General features: G+C 63.4%; 5 protein-coding genes across 5 annotated transcripts; 2 read left to right on the forward strand and 3 right to left on the reverse strand.

Moving 5' to 3' along the window:
- Nucleotides 1-56: 56 nt before the first annotated feature.
- Nucleotides 57-292, reverse strand: HETIRDRAFT_171598 (uncharacterized protein; the record flags this gene model as incomplete). The annotated part of the gene is made up of 2 exons (XM_009550125.1): nucleotides 57-142; nucleotides 199-292. The coding sequence occupies 2 exons, from the start codon at nucleotides 290-292 to the stop codon at nucleotides 57-59; spliced, it is 180 nt and encodes a 59-aa protein (XP_009548420.1).
- A 614-nt stretch (nucleotides 293-906) lies between these two features.
- On the reverse strand, nucleotides 907-2,707 carry HETIRDRAFT_452942 (uncharacterized protein; the record flags this gene model as incomplete). Its single annotated transcript, XM_009550126.1, has 6 exons — nucleotides 907-957; nucleotides 1,025-1,444; nucleotides 1,499-1,551; nucleotides 1,628-2,019; nucleotides 2,138-2,347; nucleotides 2,409-2,707. The coding sequence occupies 6 exons, from the start codon at nucleotides 2,705-2,707 to the stop codon at nucleotides 907-909; spliced, it is 1,425 nt and encodes a 474-aa protein (XP_009548421.1).
- Nucleotides 2,708-2,804: 97 nt separating this feature from the next.
- Nucleotides 2,805-7,743, forward strand: HETIRDRAFT_477502 (uncharacterized protein; the record flags this gene model as incomplete). Its single annotated transcript, XM_009550127.1, has 7 exons — nucleotides 2,805-2,996; nucleotides 3,216-3,476; nucleotides 3,522-3,638; nucleotides 3,705-4,327; nucleotides 4,409-5,677; nucleotides 6,194-6,473; nucleotides 6,535-7,743. 6 exons carry the CDS (start codon nucleotides 2,805-2,807, stop codon nucleotides 6,453-6,455), a joined length of 2,724 nt encoding a protein of 907 aa, XP_009548422.1. The 3' UTR covers nucleotides 6,456-6,473; nucleotides 6,535-7,743.
- A 791-nt stretch (nucleotides 7,744-8,534) lies between these two features.
- Nucleotides 8,535-10,629, reverse strand: HETIRDRAFT_445565 (uncharacterized protein; the record flags this gene model as incomplete). Its single annotated transcript, XM_009550128.1, has 4 exons — nucleotides 8,535-8,768; nucleotides 9,064-9,494; nucleotides 9,715-9,807; nucleotides 10,332-10,629. 4 exons carry the CDS (start codon nucleotides 10,627-10,629, stop codon nucleotides 8,535-8,537), a joined length of 1,056 nt encoding a protein of 351 aa, XP_009548423.1.
- A 324-nt stretch (nucleotides 10,630-10,953) lies between these two features.
- On the forward strand, nucleotides 10,954-12,584 carry HETIRDRAFT_428267 (uncharacterized protein; the record flags this gene model as incomplete). The annotated part of the gene is made up of 6 exons (XM_009550129.1): nucleotides 10,954-11,040; nucleotides 11,096-11,361; nucleotides 11,421-11,424; nucleotides 11,495-12,017; nucleotides 12,143-12,375; nucleotides 12,489-12,584. 6 exons carry the CDS (start codon nucleotides 10,954-10,956, stop codon nucleotides 12,582-12,584), a joined length of 1,209 nt encoding a protein of 402 aa, XP_009548424.1.
- Between the last annotated feature and the right edge of the window lie 579 nt (nucleotides 12,585-13,163).

Raw genomic sequence — 13,163 nt, forward strand, 5'->3', positions numbered from 1 at the left:
GTCTCGAGCGCGGTCGGGGACGCGTCTGTACTGACCGCCAGCTGCACGTCGACCGGCTATGAGGCGCGAGCGGCGACGCGGTCACCTGCACGAGCGGCGGCGTTCACCGACGCGGCCACCTGCGCGGCGCGCGCGGCGCTTTCTAGAACCACAAAAGAAAAGATCAGCGATCAGACACATCAGCCGGCTGCCACTTACCAAGTACATACTTGCAACGTCGGAGGCGAGGGATCCCCGGGGTCGTGGACAGCAAAGTAACGAACCAATCAACCGACCAACCAACCAACCACATACCAAACGAGCGAACGAGACGCGGCGGCCCGGCCAGACGTCCAATCAGACGCCATGGTGGGCGCCTACGCCCGCTCGGCGACGCCTTGCCCCAAACAATTAGCTAGCCAGCCAGCCAGCCAGCCAGCCAATGAACCTCGAATCGTGGCAATTCCTAGCAGTTCGTAGAACGTACTGCATGCAGCCGGCGAGTTCGCGACGCGCTGCGTTGGCCGGGCGCCGATTTAATTACGTACGCGGCGCGGCGCCAAGCGAGATGCGGCCGTGCGGCCGTGCGTCCGTCGATCGAGCGGATCGGGAACAGTTCACAGTCAGTTCGCTCGAGGAAAGGAAAGGAAAGGAAGCAAATTGTCGAGCGCGTTTTTTGATTGGACGGGATCGGCCCGGTGCGATCTCGGGAGCAAAACGCAGGACACACACGAAAACAAAAAAAAAAAAAAAGAACAGGGTGTCGTTCGTGAGTGGGTTCGTTCGTGATTTGCGGTCCGTGGTTCGTGAGTGGACGGGACGGGGTAACGAGCGACGATCTTTTTGTGCGTCTGGATATGGAGAAATGCGAGGCCGTTGAAGCTGGAGTCGCGCACCGCGAGAGGTGGATGGGTTATCATGTGAGATCTATTGTGGGGCGGCGCGCTCGACGCCGTACAGGTCGCTCGCGATGATACACTGCGTATGTAGGTGTACGTGCACAGACTAAATACAACATGCGGCGTGCGAGGACGGACGGGCGGACCGCGAGTCTGGGCGCTGTGCCGCTGTGCGGCCTGAGCATGATCCGTACCAGGACGAAGGAGCGAGTGCGTAAGAGCATGCAGGGCGCGGTCTCGAGCGAGAGCGAGCAGGGAAGGGAGAAGGTGGTGCGGATGGGGAAGCGAAGCGAAGCGCGGGTGGGAGAACCGCCGGGGTCGGGGTCAGTGGGACGCATTTGGGACGCATTTGCGAGGGAGGGGAGAAGCCGGGATGTGGGAAGGGAGCCGCTGCAGGGGGAAGGAAGTATGAAAGAAAGAAAGAAAGAAAGAAGTGAGGAAAGGAAGGAGGGAAGTAAGGAAGACGAGACGGGTGACGTGCGACGACGTCGAGACGTCGACGCGGCGCGACGGTGCGGTGCGACGGTGCAACGGTGCAACGACGCGACGTGACGTGCTGCGACGTGCTGCGGTGCGGGACCGTGCGTGTATATACTCTGCTGTACTGTACTTTACTGCACATCGTGGAACGCGGGTGCTGTTGAACGGGGCTGGTCGTGCGGGGCGACAGACGCTGCCGCCATCAGTCATCGTCATCGCACACGAGTTACCGGGAGATGAGCGCCGAGCGTGAGCACGCACGCACGCACGCACGCACGCAAGGGACCGAGGCCGGCGGTGGGTTGGGTTGGGCCGCGTTGGGTTGGGCTGGCTGCGCGCGAGGATGCGTTCGGATCCGGAACGGCCCAGTCGAGGCTCGAGGTTCGACGAGGGCTGACGCCACCGCGAGGGGACCGAAAAGGGAGTCGGATTGGCGTGTGCGGGGTAAGTGGAGCGCGGACGCAGCGTGATCTCACGGGCGATCTGGGACGCGGCCGAGAAGAAGGGGGACGACGGGGGTCGGGTGCGCAGGCTGGGGCTGGGGCTGGGGCTGGGGGAAGGGCGCGGGGGACGGGCGACGTCAGGTTGGCAGTGGTGCTTGACAGGCTTCGAGGAAGCGCGGTGGGGAAGCGCGGGATGGGAGGGTGGTTTGGTTTGCAAGCTGTCGGGGTGGAGGGTTCATTAGATCGGATGGAGGATCGCGAGCGGGCGCGCGTGGCGGGATCGGGCGATAGATTGGATTTGGGACCCGTTCTTGGTTATTGGGCGGGGGCTGTCACGGGTGACGTGTGGGACGCACGCGCGGGTGATCGGACGGCACGGAGGGGGCACGGATATGGAAGAGACGATCCGGGTATGGAGGGGCGGTCGGCCGGGGGTGGTGGGGGGCCGAGGCGGGGGCTGCCGGTTCTGCGCGGGGGGGTGGGTGCACGGGAAGGGTGCGAGCGACTATAGGGGGCGATAAGGACGGAGGGGGGCACGGGGGAGGGCTATCGGCGAAGGGATGGACATATGGGTTTGTGGGACGGGGGGGGGGGAGGAGGGAGTGACGAGATGGCACGGGCCGGGGACAGCCGCGGGGCGTGATTGGACGGGAGGGGGTGGGCCAATGGGGGGCCGGGGACAGGATCGGGTGGACCAACGGGGCCTGGAAGATGGATTTGAGGTCGCGGGGCGGGGTCGGGGGCGGTGGTGGGGTGTCGTAAGGGAAGGGCGGAATTGGAATTGGAGGGGGGACGGACGGCTGGAGAGGAGGAGAGGAGGGATGGGAGCGTGGGAAGGAGGGGTGTGTCAGCCCAGCTAGCGGGGGGAACGGGGGACTGGCTCTGCGTGGGCGGAGAGGCTCTCATATGTCGGGCTCCTGCACGCAGTCTCAGCCGCTCCCTGGCCTCTCCTCGCCTCCCCATCGCCTCCCCCTCCCTCCGTCTGTCCACCCCTACCCGAGCAATGGCAGACACAGACATCCTCCCCCCGAAAAAGATCGCTCGCACGTCTGCCCCCCACGTCCGCCCCCGCTCCCCCGACCAGCCCTCGCACCCGTCCTCGCTCCACTCGGACACCAAGGCCCCCGCCAAGCGCGCGCGCAAGGCCATCAACTGCGAGCCCTGCAGAAACAGCAAGCTCAAGTGCGACAGGCGAGTTCCCCCCCCTCCCCTCCTCTGCGCCCCGTGGTGGCCCCGCGCCTGTGCTCATCCGCTCGTCCGCCGATCGCCGATCGCCAGAAACCGCCCGTGCTCGTCGTGCGTCCTCAGAGGTCCGCCGCCCTCCTTCCCCTTTTGCTCCAGAGCCCCGCCCTGCAGTCCCGCTCACACGGTCTCTCCCCCCTCCCCCGCAGGCACCGCCGCCCACTGCTACCAGAACCAGGACCTGTCGTCCGCGCACTCCCGCCCAGACGTCCTCCAGTCCGTCGTCCCTGCCCTGACTCCCCCCGCCCCCGCCCTTCTGACCGGTCCGCCCCACAGCCCCGCACGCGCCCTCGACCCCTCCGCAGAGTTCTCGAAAATTCGCCAGTCGCTCTCCCTCCTCGAGGCCCACCTCGCCCTCGCCCACCGCCCGTCCTCGATCGCCTCCGCACCCGGCGTCCCCGCCTCCGCCCCCCTCTCCTACCCCTTCTTCTCCGTCCCAGACCCCGCGAGCACCCTCCCCAACCCCTTCCTCAAGCAGGAGTCCCTCGACCCCGACTTTCCCCCTCACGCCAGCGCCCCCGGCGCACGCGGCCGCTCCGGCCAGGGAGGGTTCTACGCCGGCCCCACCAGCGCCGTCTCCCACCTCTCTTCCTCCGTAAGCCCCGCTCTCTTTCTTTTCTTTTCGCTCGCTCTCCCCATCCGTGCTCACCTCCCTCTCCAGGACGCCAACGACACAGACGATGCCCTCGACCCCGACCCCTCCCAGTGGTCCTCCCCCGCCTCCCTCGCAATCCCCCCCGCCTACGACGACGACCGCGACCTCCTCGCAGAGCTCCCCCACGAGTCCATCATCGACGGCCTCGTCGACTACTACTTCGAGTACTGCAACTGGATATACCGCCACGTCAACCAGGCCTCCTTCGTCCCCGCCTGGACCCGCTACAAGTCCGGCGCAGGCGCGGACCGCATCGTCCTCGCCACCGCCTGCATGGTCATGGCCGTCGCCCTCCACTACCTCCCCGCCCACAACGAGCTCCGCAAGAGCCTCCCCGCAGACATCGAGGACCTCGGCACTCGCTTCTACAACGTCATGCGCGTCGCCCTCCAGCGTCGCCAGGCGGAGAGCCGCGCCTACACCCTCGACCTCGTCGAGCTCCTCCTCGTCCGCTGCCACTACCTCTCCCTCTCAAAGATCGACTCGGAGGAGATCTGGTGCGTCAAGGGCGAGCTCGTCACCGTCGCCACCGCCATGGGCCTCCACCGCGACCCCGGCAGGAACAAGATGCCGTTCGAGCTCGCCGAGCGCAGGCGCTGGGCCTGGTGGCACGTCATCTTGCTCGAGAGGTGCGCGCGCTTCCTCCTCCTCCTCCTCCTCCTCCTCCTCCTCCAGCCTTACCCTTTCTCACCTCGTTTCGTGCGCGCCAGATGGCAGGCGTTCATGTTCGGCCGCCCGCTCGCCATCGCCTCGCACCACTTTGACACCGAGCTCCCCTCCTACTGCGACCCGGCCATCGACGGCACCGGCCGCCTCTACGTCGCCAACATCGCCCTCTTCAAGCTCGCCTACATCCTCGGCACCATCATGGACGACGCCATCTCGCTCCGCCCCGTCCCCTACGAGTCCGTCCTCGCCAACGACCGCGTCCTCCAAGACTGGCTCGACGCCCTCCCGCCCGAGCTCGACCTCGACGACTACCACCTCGTCCGCAGCCTCGGTTCCCCCGCCACCGCCGTCCGCCGCGTCGGCGTGCAGAGCATCATCGTCCGCACCGCCTTTCTCCACATCCGCTTCACCCTCCACCGCCCGTACGCGAGCCTCGCCCGCGCCGCACCCAAGATGGCAACCAGCCTCGACACCGCCGTCGCCGCCGCCGACGCCCTCATCGCCCTCGTCGCCCAAGCCCGCCCCGAGATCCTCTCCCACGCCGCCCTCTCCGTCCCGGGCCACCTCAACTGGGGCCCCGCCCACGTCTTCTCCGCCGCCATGTTCTTCTCCTTCCAGCTCGTCAACAACCCAGACCAGCGCGGCGCCTTTGCCCGCCGCGCCAGCGTCCTCCTCGCCGTGAAGACCCTCGAGGGCTGCCGCGGCATGCCCGTCGCAGACAAGGCCCTCCGCATCCTCCGCGCGCTCGCACCGCTCTACGCAGACGAGTACCTCCGCGGCGGCGCGGGCGCGGGCGCGGCGGACCGCGCGCGCACCCGCGCCACCGTGCTCGCGCGCGTGCGCAGCCTCGCGTTTCCGTACCACGACTCGCCCGCGGTGCCGTTTGGCGCGGCGGAGAGCCCGCGCGTGGGCCCGCTTAGCCCGACCACGCCGTCGAGCGCGACGGGCGCGAGCCCCGAGGCGGGGCGGCTGACGCCTGGCGCGGACCAGCAGCAGCAGCAGGGGATGCAGCAGCAGGGGTATCAGCAGGCGCCGATGATGGCGCTCCAGCCGCCGACGCCGCAGCACATGGCGTACCCGGCGCACGCGGGGATGCATAACGGCGTCAACGGCAACGGCGTCAATGGCGCCAACGGCAACGGCCACGCGCACCTCGCGCCTCACTCGCACTCGCACTCGCACGCGCACGCGCATTCTCAGCATCCGCACGCGCACGTCCACCAGCAGCAACAGCAGCAGCAGCAGCAACAACAGCAGCAGCAGCAGGCGTCGCACCAGTCGCACCAGTCGCACGCGCACCACGCGCACTCGTCGTCGCTCTCGGCCGCGCTGTCCGCGCAGAGCAAGACGCTGCCGTCGCTGCGCTGGGCGCCCGTGCAGACGTCGCCGGGCGGCGCGTCCACCTCTGCGGGCCAGGCGCAGGCGCCTCCGCAGCAGCAGGGGCAGGGGCAGGGACAGCAGCAGCAGCAGCAGGGCCAGCAAGGGTACGCGCCCGGCGCGTATGGGTCGCCTGAGACGGACGGGGGCAGTCCTGGCCAGCAGAGTCGGGCGTTCCAGCAGCACGTGCAGCAGCAGCAGGCGGGTGGGTGGCCCCAGCAGCAGCAGCAGCAGCAGCAGCAGGTGCAGCAGCAGGTGCAGCAGGTGCAGTCGTTCCAGCTTGCGCAGGTGGGGATGTATACTGGCGCGGGCGTGGGCGTGGGCGTGGGCGTGGGCGTGGGCGACGACGGGGCGCTGGGTGGGGTGTATGCGCCTGGTGTCGGTGTCGGGGTGGGCGTGGGCGTGGGCGTGGGCGTGGGTGTCGGGGTGGGCGTGGGCGTGGTGGGGAGCACGCTGTGGGGCGCGTCGAGCGGGTTCGAGCAGGGCGAGTGGGCGCAGTTCTTGGACCCGTTCCCTCCTGCGGGCGCGGCGCAACAACAACAACAACAACAACAGCAGCAGCAGCAGGGCGGGCAGGGAGCAGGGGGCGCACAGCAGCAGCAGCAGCAGGAGGCGGGCGCGGGTGCGGGCGGGGGTGGGGCGAAGGTGGGCGCGGGGGTGGGGAGTGCGGCGGGAGTGAATGGGGCGGGGGCGATGCGCGCGATGGGTTAGGAGTGCGTGTGTGCGTGCGTGCGTGCTTGTCGGTCGGTTGGCGGGCAGGCGCTCGGATGCTGAGTAGGCGGATTTGCAGCGTTGGGGGCGTCGGAATCGAACGAACGAACGAACGAACGAACGAACGAACGAGGGCGGGCCGGTGCGGCGCGGCGCGGGGGGCTGCGTTTTGCGGGGGTGCGTCGGCCGGGACAGCATCGGCCTCCACGCGCGCGTCCGCCCGCCCGTCCGCATGCGTGTTCGCCCTCGTCGCCCGCCATCGTCGCCGCCCGTCGCCCGCGGCCCGCCCGCGCCGTTATTCTGTTTTTCTGTTTTCTGGGTTTTATGGTCGTCTGGGGCGCGCGGGCGTCTTGTATCATACTCACACTCACCCTCACCCTCACCCTCGCCCTCACCCTCTCTTTCTCTCTCTCTCTCACCGCCACACACTCTTCCACACTCTCGCGTCCGCAACTTCGTCTGGCCCCTGTTGGCGTGGCCACGCCGTCTCGTCGACTCGCCGACTCGCCTCGCCACCCCTCGCATCCCCACGCGTCTCCCTTCGGCACTCGACTCGACTCGACTCGACTCGACTCGCGCTAGCGCTCGGTGGTGGTTCGGCGCGGACGGGCGCATCTACGATACCTTCTCCCTCCCTCCCTCCGCTCTCACTCGCGCTCGCGCTCGCGAACATACTCGCATTCACACTTGCATTCACACTCGCACTCGGGCTGCGCGCGGTTCTGCTGGAAGAACACTCTTCTGCCCTCCGTTCCTGTCTCTCTCTGTTTCTCTCCGCTTCTCTCTGTTTCTCTGTTTCTTCTGGTTTCGTGGCTCGTGGCTCATACCGAATGCTGAATACTGACCGGTGTATATATCATACGTTGTACTCGCTCACCTCATACCACCCTCCACTCTCTTTGCTTACTCTCTCACTGTTTCTGTTTTTGTCTCTTTATCTGCTTCTGTCTCTCTTTCTCGTGTGTCTCGATTCCCAACTGTGTCGCTTATCTTATACTTCTTACTGTTTCTCTCCACCTCCATCTCCACTCGTCGGCTCCACCGGCTCTATATCTCACTCTCTCACCTCTTTCTTTCTTTGTCTCTGTGTCACTCTATCTGACGTCCCACTGTCTGTCTCACTGTCTATGTTTCGTTTCGTTCTGGTAACTAACTAGCTAGTCCTGTGCGTGTCGTCCTGTCACCGCCACTGTCACTGTTTACTGTCTACCGTTCACTGTTACCCGTCCCGTCCCGTCCTGCGCTAGCGCTAGTACGACTTGCGGATATGCTTATCGCGACTGCGGCTGCGGCCGCTGCAAATCCAAACCGTGATCGTCTCCTCGTCTGCCTGCCTTGCCCGTCTGTCGAAGTGTCCGACCAACCGCCTAATTATGCGCCTGTCTATTCCTCTATCCCGACCGACCGTTTATCTGGATGCTCGGCGCGCGACTCCCTTCGTTGCGGTGTGATACGAGTGCCGCCGGTCCACGAACCACGCCCGTTGCGGTGGCGGCGGCATAGTGGCGGCACGCACGTAACGTCTGTGCACAGTCTGCGCACTCGCTCGGTTCTCTCGGTCGATTGCTATGAATAGCGCGGCACGCGCTGTGCTGTACCGGCACAGACGGCACATGACGAGCGCCTTGCCTCGATAGAATTGAATTGAATTGAATAGAGAGTTGAATTGAATTGAATTGAATTGAATTGAATTGAATTGAATTGAATAGGGTAGATAGAATAGATACAAAATACTGGATGCTGGATACTGGGTATTGGATAGAGGGACGAATAGGTTAGATAGAGTACCAGGTACATGCGGGGTGGGCGCAAGCGGGGCACACACGTGCGTTCGCGTTCGACCAAGTACAACGTATGTGGACCTATGTGGACGCGGTGCTTTACTGCCCTGATGATGACGATGAAGATGACGACCATGACGATATGTGTGTGTGTGCGCGCGCGCGCGCATCGTGCCTCTCGAACCTTGAGGTTACGCCTCGAGCCGCGCGCAAGGGAAGACGCGAGCACGAAAACGTACGGCACGAGTATGGAGGGGGGGCACAGGGGGGCACGTCAAGCCGCCGCGGCGTGGGGCCTTCAGGCGAAAAGCAGCAGCCGGCCCTCGGCGACGCGCCACTCGGCCCGCGCGCCGTCCACGTCGAGGTCGCGTGCGCGCTTGAGCTCGAGCGCGGCGCGCGTTGCGGGCGGGGAGGGCGGGAGGGCGGCGTCGGGGAGGTCTAGGTCGACGTCGAGCGCGTAGAGCGTGGGGACGCGGAGGTGGATCGCGCGGGGCTCGAGGTCGAGCTCGGCGCGGGGGACGTCGGCGTGGGTCTGTATGGGAGGGTGGGGCGGGAAGGGCGGGTGCGTGAGCGTGCGTGCGTGCGTGCGTGCGTGCGTGACGGATGAGGAAGAGGTGGGTGGCGGGCGTGAGGAGGAAAAGAGGATCAAGAGTCAAGCGACCGGCGCATGACGCTGTCGGTCTCTCGTGCGACACGCGACGCTGCGGGAGAACCCACTGGGGCGTCTGACGATGGCGTCGTGTGTACAGTAGGAGAGACAAGCGAGGCAATTATGGAAGCTATCTACGGGACCGACAGACCTGCTCGATGCGGACGGGCGCACTCACCAGCTTGGGGACCCGGATGGCGATGCACAGTCGCCCGTCGTCACGCGGCGTCCAGCTCCACTCGGGCGTCTCGAGCGCAAGGTCCTGCGCCGCGCGCGTGCCCGCGTCGGGAGCTGTTGTCGACCCAGCCGCGTCCGGGCGCGCGCCGGCGTTCCCGCGCGCCGTGTTTTTTAGGATTCCCTTCTTGGGTCGTGCCGAAGCGGCAGGGGGTGGGGGTGGGGGCGGGGTCGATGGGGAGGCGATCTCCTCGATGAGCTTTTTTGCGGGCGCGGCCGAGGCGGCTTGGCGCAGGGGGTGCGAGGGTGGGAAGAGCGCAGCCGGGACGGAGACGGTACGGGGCTGGAGCGCGCCCTTGGACGGGATGTTCGGGGTTCCAAGCGTACGGGAGAGCAGGAGCGAGCTCTCGGCCTCGATGCGCTGCAGCGCGAGTTCTTCACGGCGCGTCCAGAGGGACGGAGTCGCGTGGAGTGGGATGGAACAAAGCACACACACGGATCGCCAAAGTCGTACAAAGGCAGCCCGGCAGATCGGGATACGAGTGGATGCGCGTACGACATTGACGTGGGCATGATAACCGGCGCGAGGCGTAGAGCGTGTGTTGTAAGCTAGAAGCCCGAGCGGGGCGTTTGAGTGGACGAGGACAAAACGCACCGATGAGGAAGGTCTTGAACGCTAGGTCTTTGAGCGTGCGACCCTTGAGTGACGAGTTAAATACACAGTCGAAGACGAGGGCCGATTTGCCCGCTGCGGTGCGTTATATGAGTTACATGGCTGCAACGGGACCACGGTCTAGAGTCGGAATGAGGGGACGGCACCAGGACTGGTTTGGACACGATTTCATTGAGAAGGGCACGCAGGCGCTCCGGCGTAACAGCGATGTGAGCGCAAGCGATTGGGCAATGGAGCGAAGACATCGTCGATCTAGGCCAATGCGTATCATGTACGAGAAATGGCAAAGTGACTGCCGATATCAGAATGTTGCGCGCCACGCCAGAGCGCGTTCTGCCAGGTACAAACATCCTTAACGTAACGCCTGGGCGCTCGTGGTGTACATGACAGCCCAATCTATTAATCAGCAACCACAACGACAGTCGAGTGTTTCACGAGAGGTGCATGCACGCGCAGGAAACGGAATGAATCACCGTGCCGGGGAGAAAAACCTCGACAGATGCGCGTTTAGATGAAGAAAGATGATCATAGCGCCCGACAGAGTGGAGGCAGATGCTATAACGGTGGAGGACTATCTGTGTCGAGACGATGGAGCTCACCTTTGTCTTTGTCTTCTCTCCCGCCTGAAACAATGACGGGGACATACCAGTCGCCCGGGTGGAGACCATCAAGCTCCTGTCCTTGCATCGCTCGTTGTATGGCCTCTTCAGAGCCTTCTGGTGGCGGCGGTGCGTTCTTATCCCATGCTATGTTGACGAACACCTTGAGCCCCTTTGGCACGGCGAGAGCGCGAGGGTGCTGCGGCGAGGCATGCGCGTTGAACACGCCGGGCTCGAGGGCTGCAGACTTGATGCAGAACGCGGGCGACGGCTTGAGAGAGATCTGGAGGGAGGCCATGGGAGAGCGCGGGTGAGAGGCGCGCAATAAGGGGATGGTGATGCACGTGTGTGGCCGGGCACGTGCACTGGCGGCTATTGGAGATGGATCGGAATGTGCTCGACGCCCGATCTGGCATTGACTCGACCGCAACTCATCAAACAACACCTCCTCGGCCAATTCACAAGATTTGTAGCCTGCGACATGGCCGGAACTCAAGAAAAAAGCCCTCTCTATAAATTCAGGCGTGAGCGTCGTTACTCTTCCCACCATCCCACCTCTCGTTCCCACTCTCACCCATTCACCTTCTCGCATTCCATAGAGGTTACATCTGCCGACCTCGACATGGGCTTCGACTCGGTCACCCCCTTCCCTGACCCCCAGGATGATAACAACCTGCAGAAATACATTCAGGACCGTCGTGTCATCGGCGTATGTCTCTCTATTCGCGATCCCTAGCTTTCTCTCTCTCTCTCTCCGGGTCCAGCCATCGCTCATGCTCTGCCAGTACGACCCCCTCGTCCAACCGGCCCTCCTTCGCCATGAGATCAAATCCTCCCCCAAGGCACAAACCACCATCGCGTCCGCTCGCTTCAACGCGGCTAGGGTTCTCGCTGGTCATGACGATCGCGTCCTTGTCATCGTAGGGCCTTGCTCCATCCATTCGACAGAGCAGGCCATGGAGTACGCCCGACTTCTCAAGGAGAAGATGTCGACGTGGCCTAACCTCCTTATTGTCATGCGTGCCTACTTGTGCGTTCGTTCCCAACGTTGTTTCCCGTGCATCTGGCTGACTTGCCTATTTTGTACAGTGAGGTGCGTTTGCCCCGCGCTTTTTTACCTCGAATACTCCGATTGCGATTTTTAACGCGCTTACGTTCCGCAGAAACCGCGCACGACCGTCGGCTGGAAAGGCCTCATCAATGATCCCGACATCGACGGCTCTTTCCAGATCAACAAGGGCCTGCGTCTCGCCCGCCAGCTCCTCTGCGACCTCACCGACCTCGGCGTCCCAGTCGGCTCCGAGCTGCTTGACACCATCTCGCCGCAGTACATTGCCGATCTCATGTCCTGGGGCGCCATCGGCGCGCGCACCACCGAGTCTCAGCTCCACCGCGAACTCGCCTCGGGTGTCTCCTTCCCCATCGGGTTCAAAAATGGGACCGACGGCAGCGTCTCCGTCGCCGTCGATGCCATGCGCTCATCCTCAAATCCGCACGCCTTCATGGGTGTAACGGAGCAGGGCATCGCCGCGATCGTCAAGACTCGCGGAAACCAGAACGTCCATGTCATCCTCCGCGGTGGTTCCAAGGGTCCAAACTATTCTGAGGAGCACGTAAAGGCTGCTGCATCTGCCATCGAGAAGGCTCGCCCCCAGAACCACCCCTCCATCATGATCGATTGCAGTCGTGAGTGCCATCAAGCATTAGTACCCTCAAAACTTGTTCTAACTTTGACTCTCCTTCGTGTGCCTCTTTTCTGGGACTGTTTTCGACTTTCCCCATATGTCCGTTCGTATGTGCCCTGGTCACAGACGGCAACTCACAGAAGAATCACAACAACCAGCCCAAGGTCGTCGACGATATCTGCACCCAGCTCCGCGCCGGCAACCGCAACATCACCGGCGTGATGATTGAGTCGCACATCAATGCCGGGAGGCAGGACGTCCCCGCCGAGGGCCCCTCTGCCCTCAAGCACGGCATCTCCATCACCGATGCGTGCGTCGATTGGGAGACCACTGTAGGCATGCTAGACCGTCTCAATGAGGTATGTATTCTCTCTGATGACCCGTCATTCGCCATTCGTGTATCATTCTTTGTTCCCTGCCTTTTGACTGTACCTTTCATAACATTGGAGCACGGGCTGATCCGTCTCCACAGGCTGTTCATGAGCGCAAGGCTATGCTTATCGATGCAGGCGTCAGGAAGTCGCAGGGCTTCCGCCACGGCTTGCAGGGGATGACCGCGGCTGCCTGACAATCATCGCTTCACACCTCCCATGCTGGCGTCGTTCCCTTCCGTATCACGCACAAACTATCTATAACCCACAAAAAAGGTCATCACCGCCCGGCCGCATCGCGCATGTGCCAATGTGATGTGTATGTATTTTATCTAGACTCCTGTTCTACCTCAATCTGTCCTTCGCGAGCTTACTTGTAATCGTTGCCATTTCCCTCGCCGTCTTGCAGTCTCGTTCGTTCAACTTAGCTCTGCATTTCACGTCGCTCATCATTATTTATCATCTTGTCGTTCGTCACTATTGTCCTCGCCGTAACAGCCCTTTGCTGGGTTCATCACGTCCCATTATTGTATATACAGTATTATCTAGGCACGCCCCGTTACATTGGCCATCGAATTGACAAATTAACTTGTAGCTTCGACTTATGTGTATCGGTGCGACCCCAACTTCCTTCCGTTCCCACCGTACAAAACTTTGTTCAATCCTGTGGCTGACACTGACCATGTACCCATACGTCGACGGGTTTCAGAAATGCAATGCGCTTCGAGATTGATACAGTGAGTATGCAGAAATACATGATGCAGAGATAGCTAGGA

This window comes from Heterobasidion irregulare (assembly GCF_000320585.1).
Source record: "Heterobasidion irregulare TC 32-1 unplaced genomic scaffold scaffold_07, whole genome shotgun sequence".
Lineage (NCBI taxonomy): Eukaryota > Fungi > Basidiomycota > Agaricomycetes > Russulales > Bondarzewiaceae > Heterobasidion > Heterobasidion irregulare.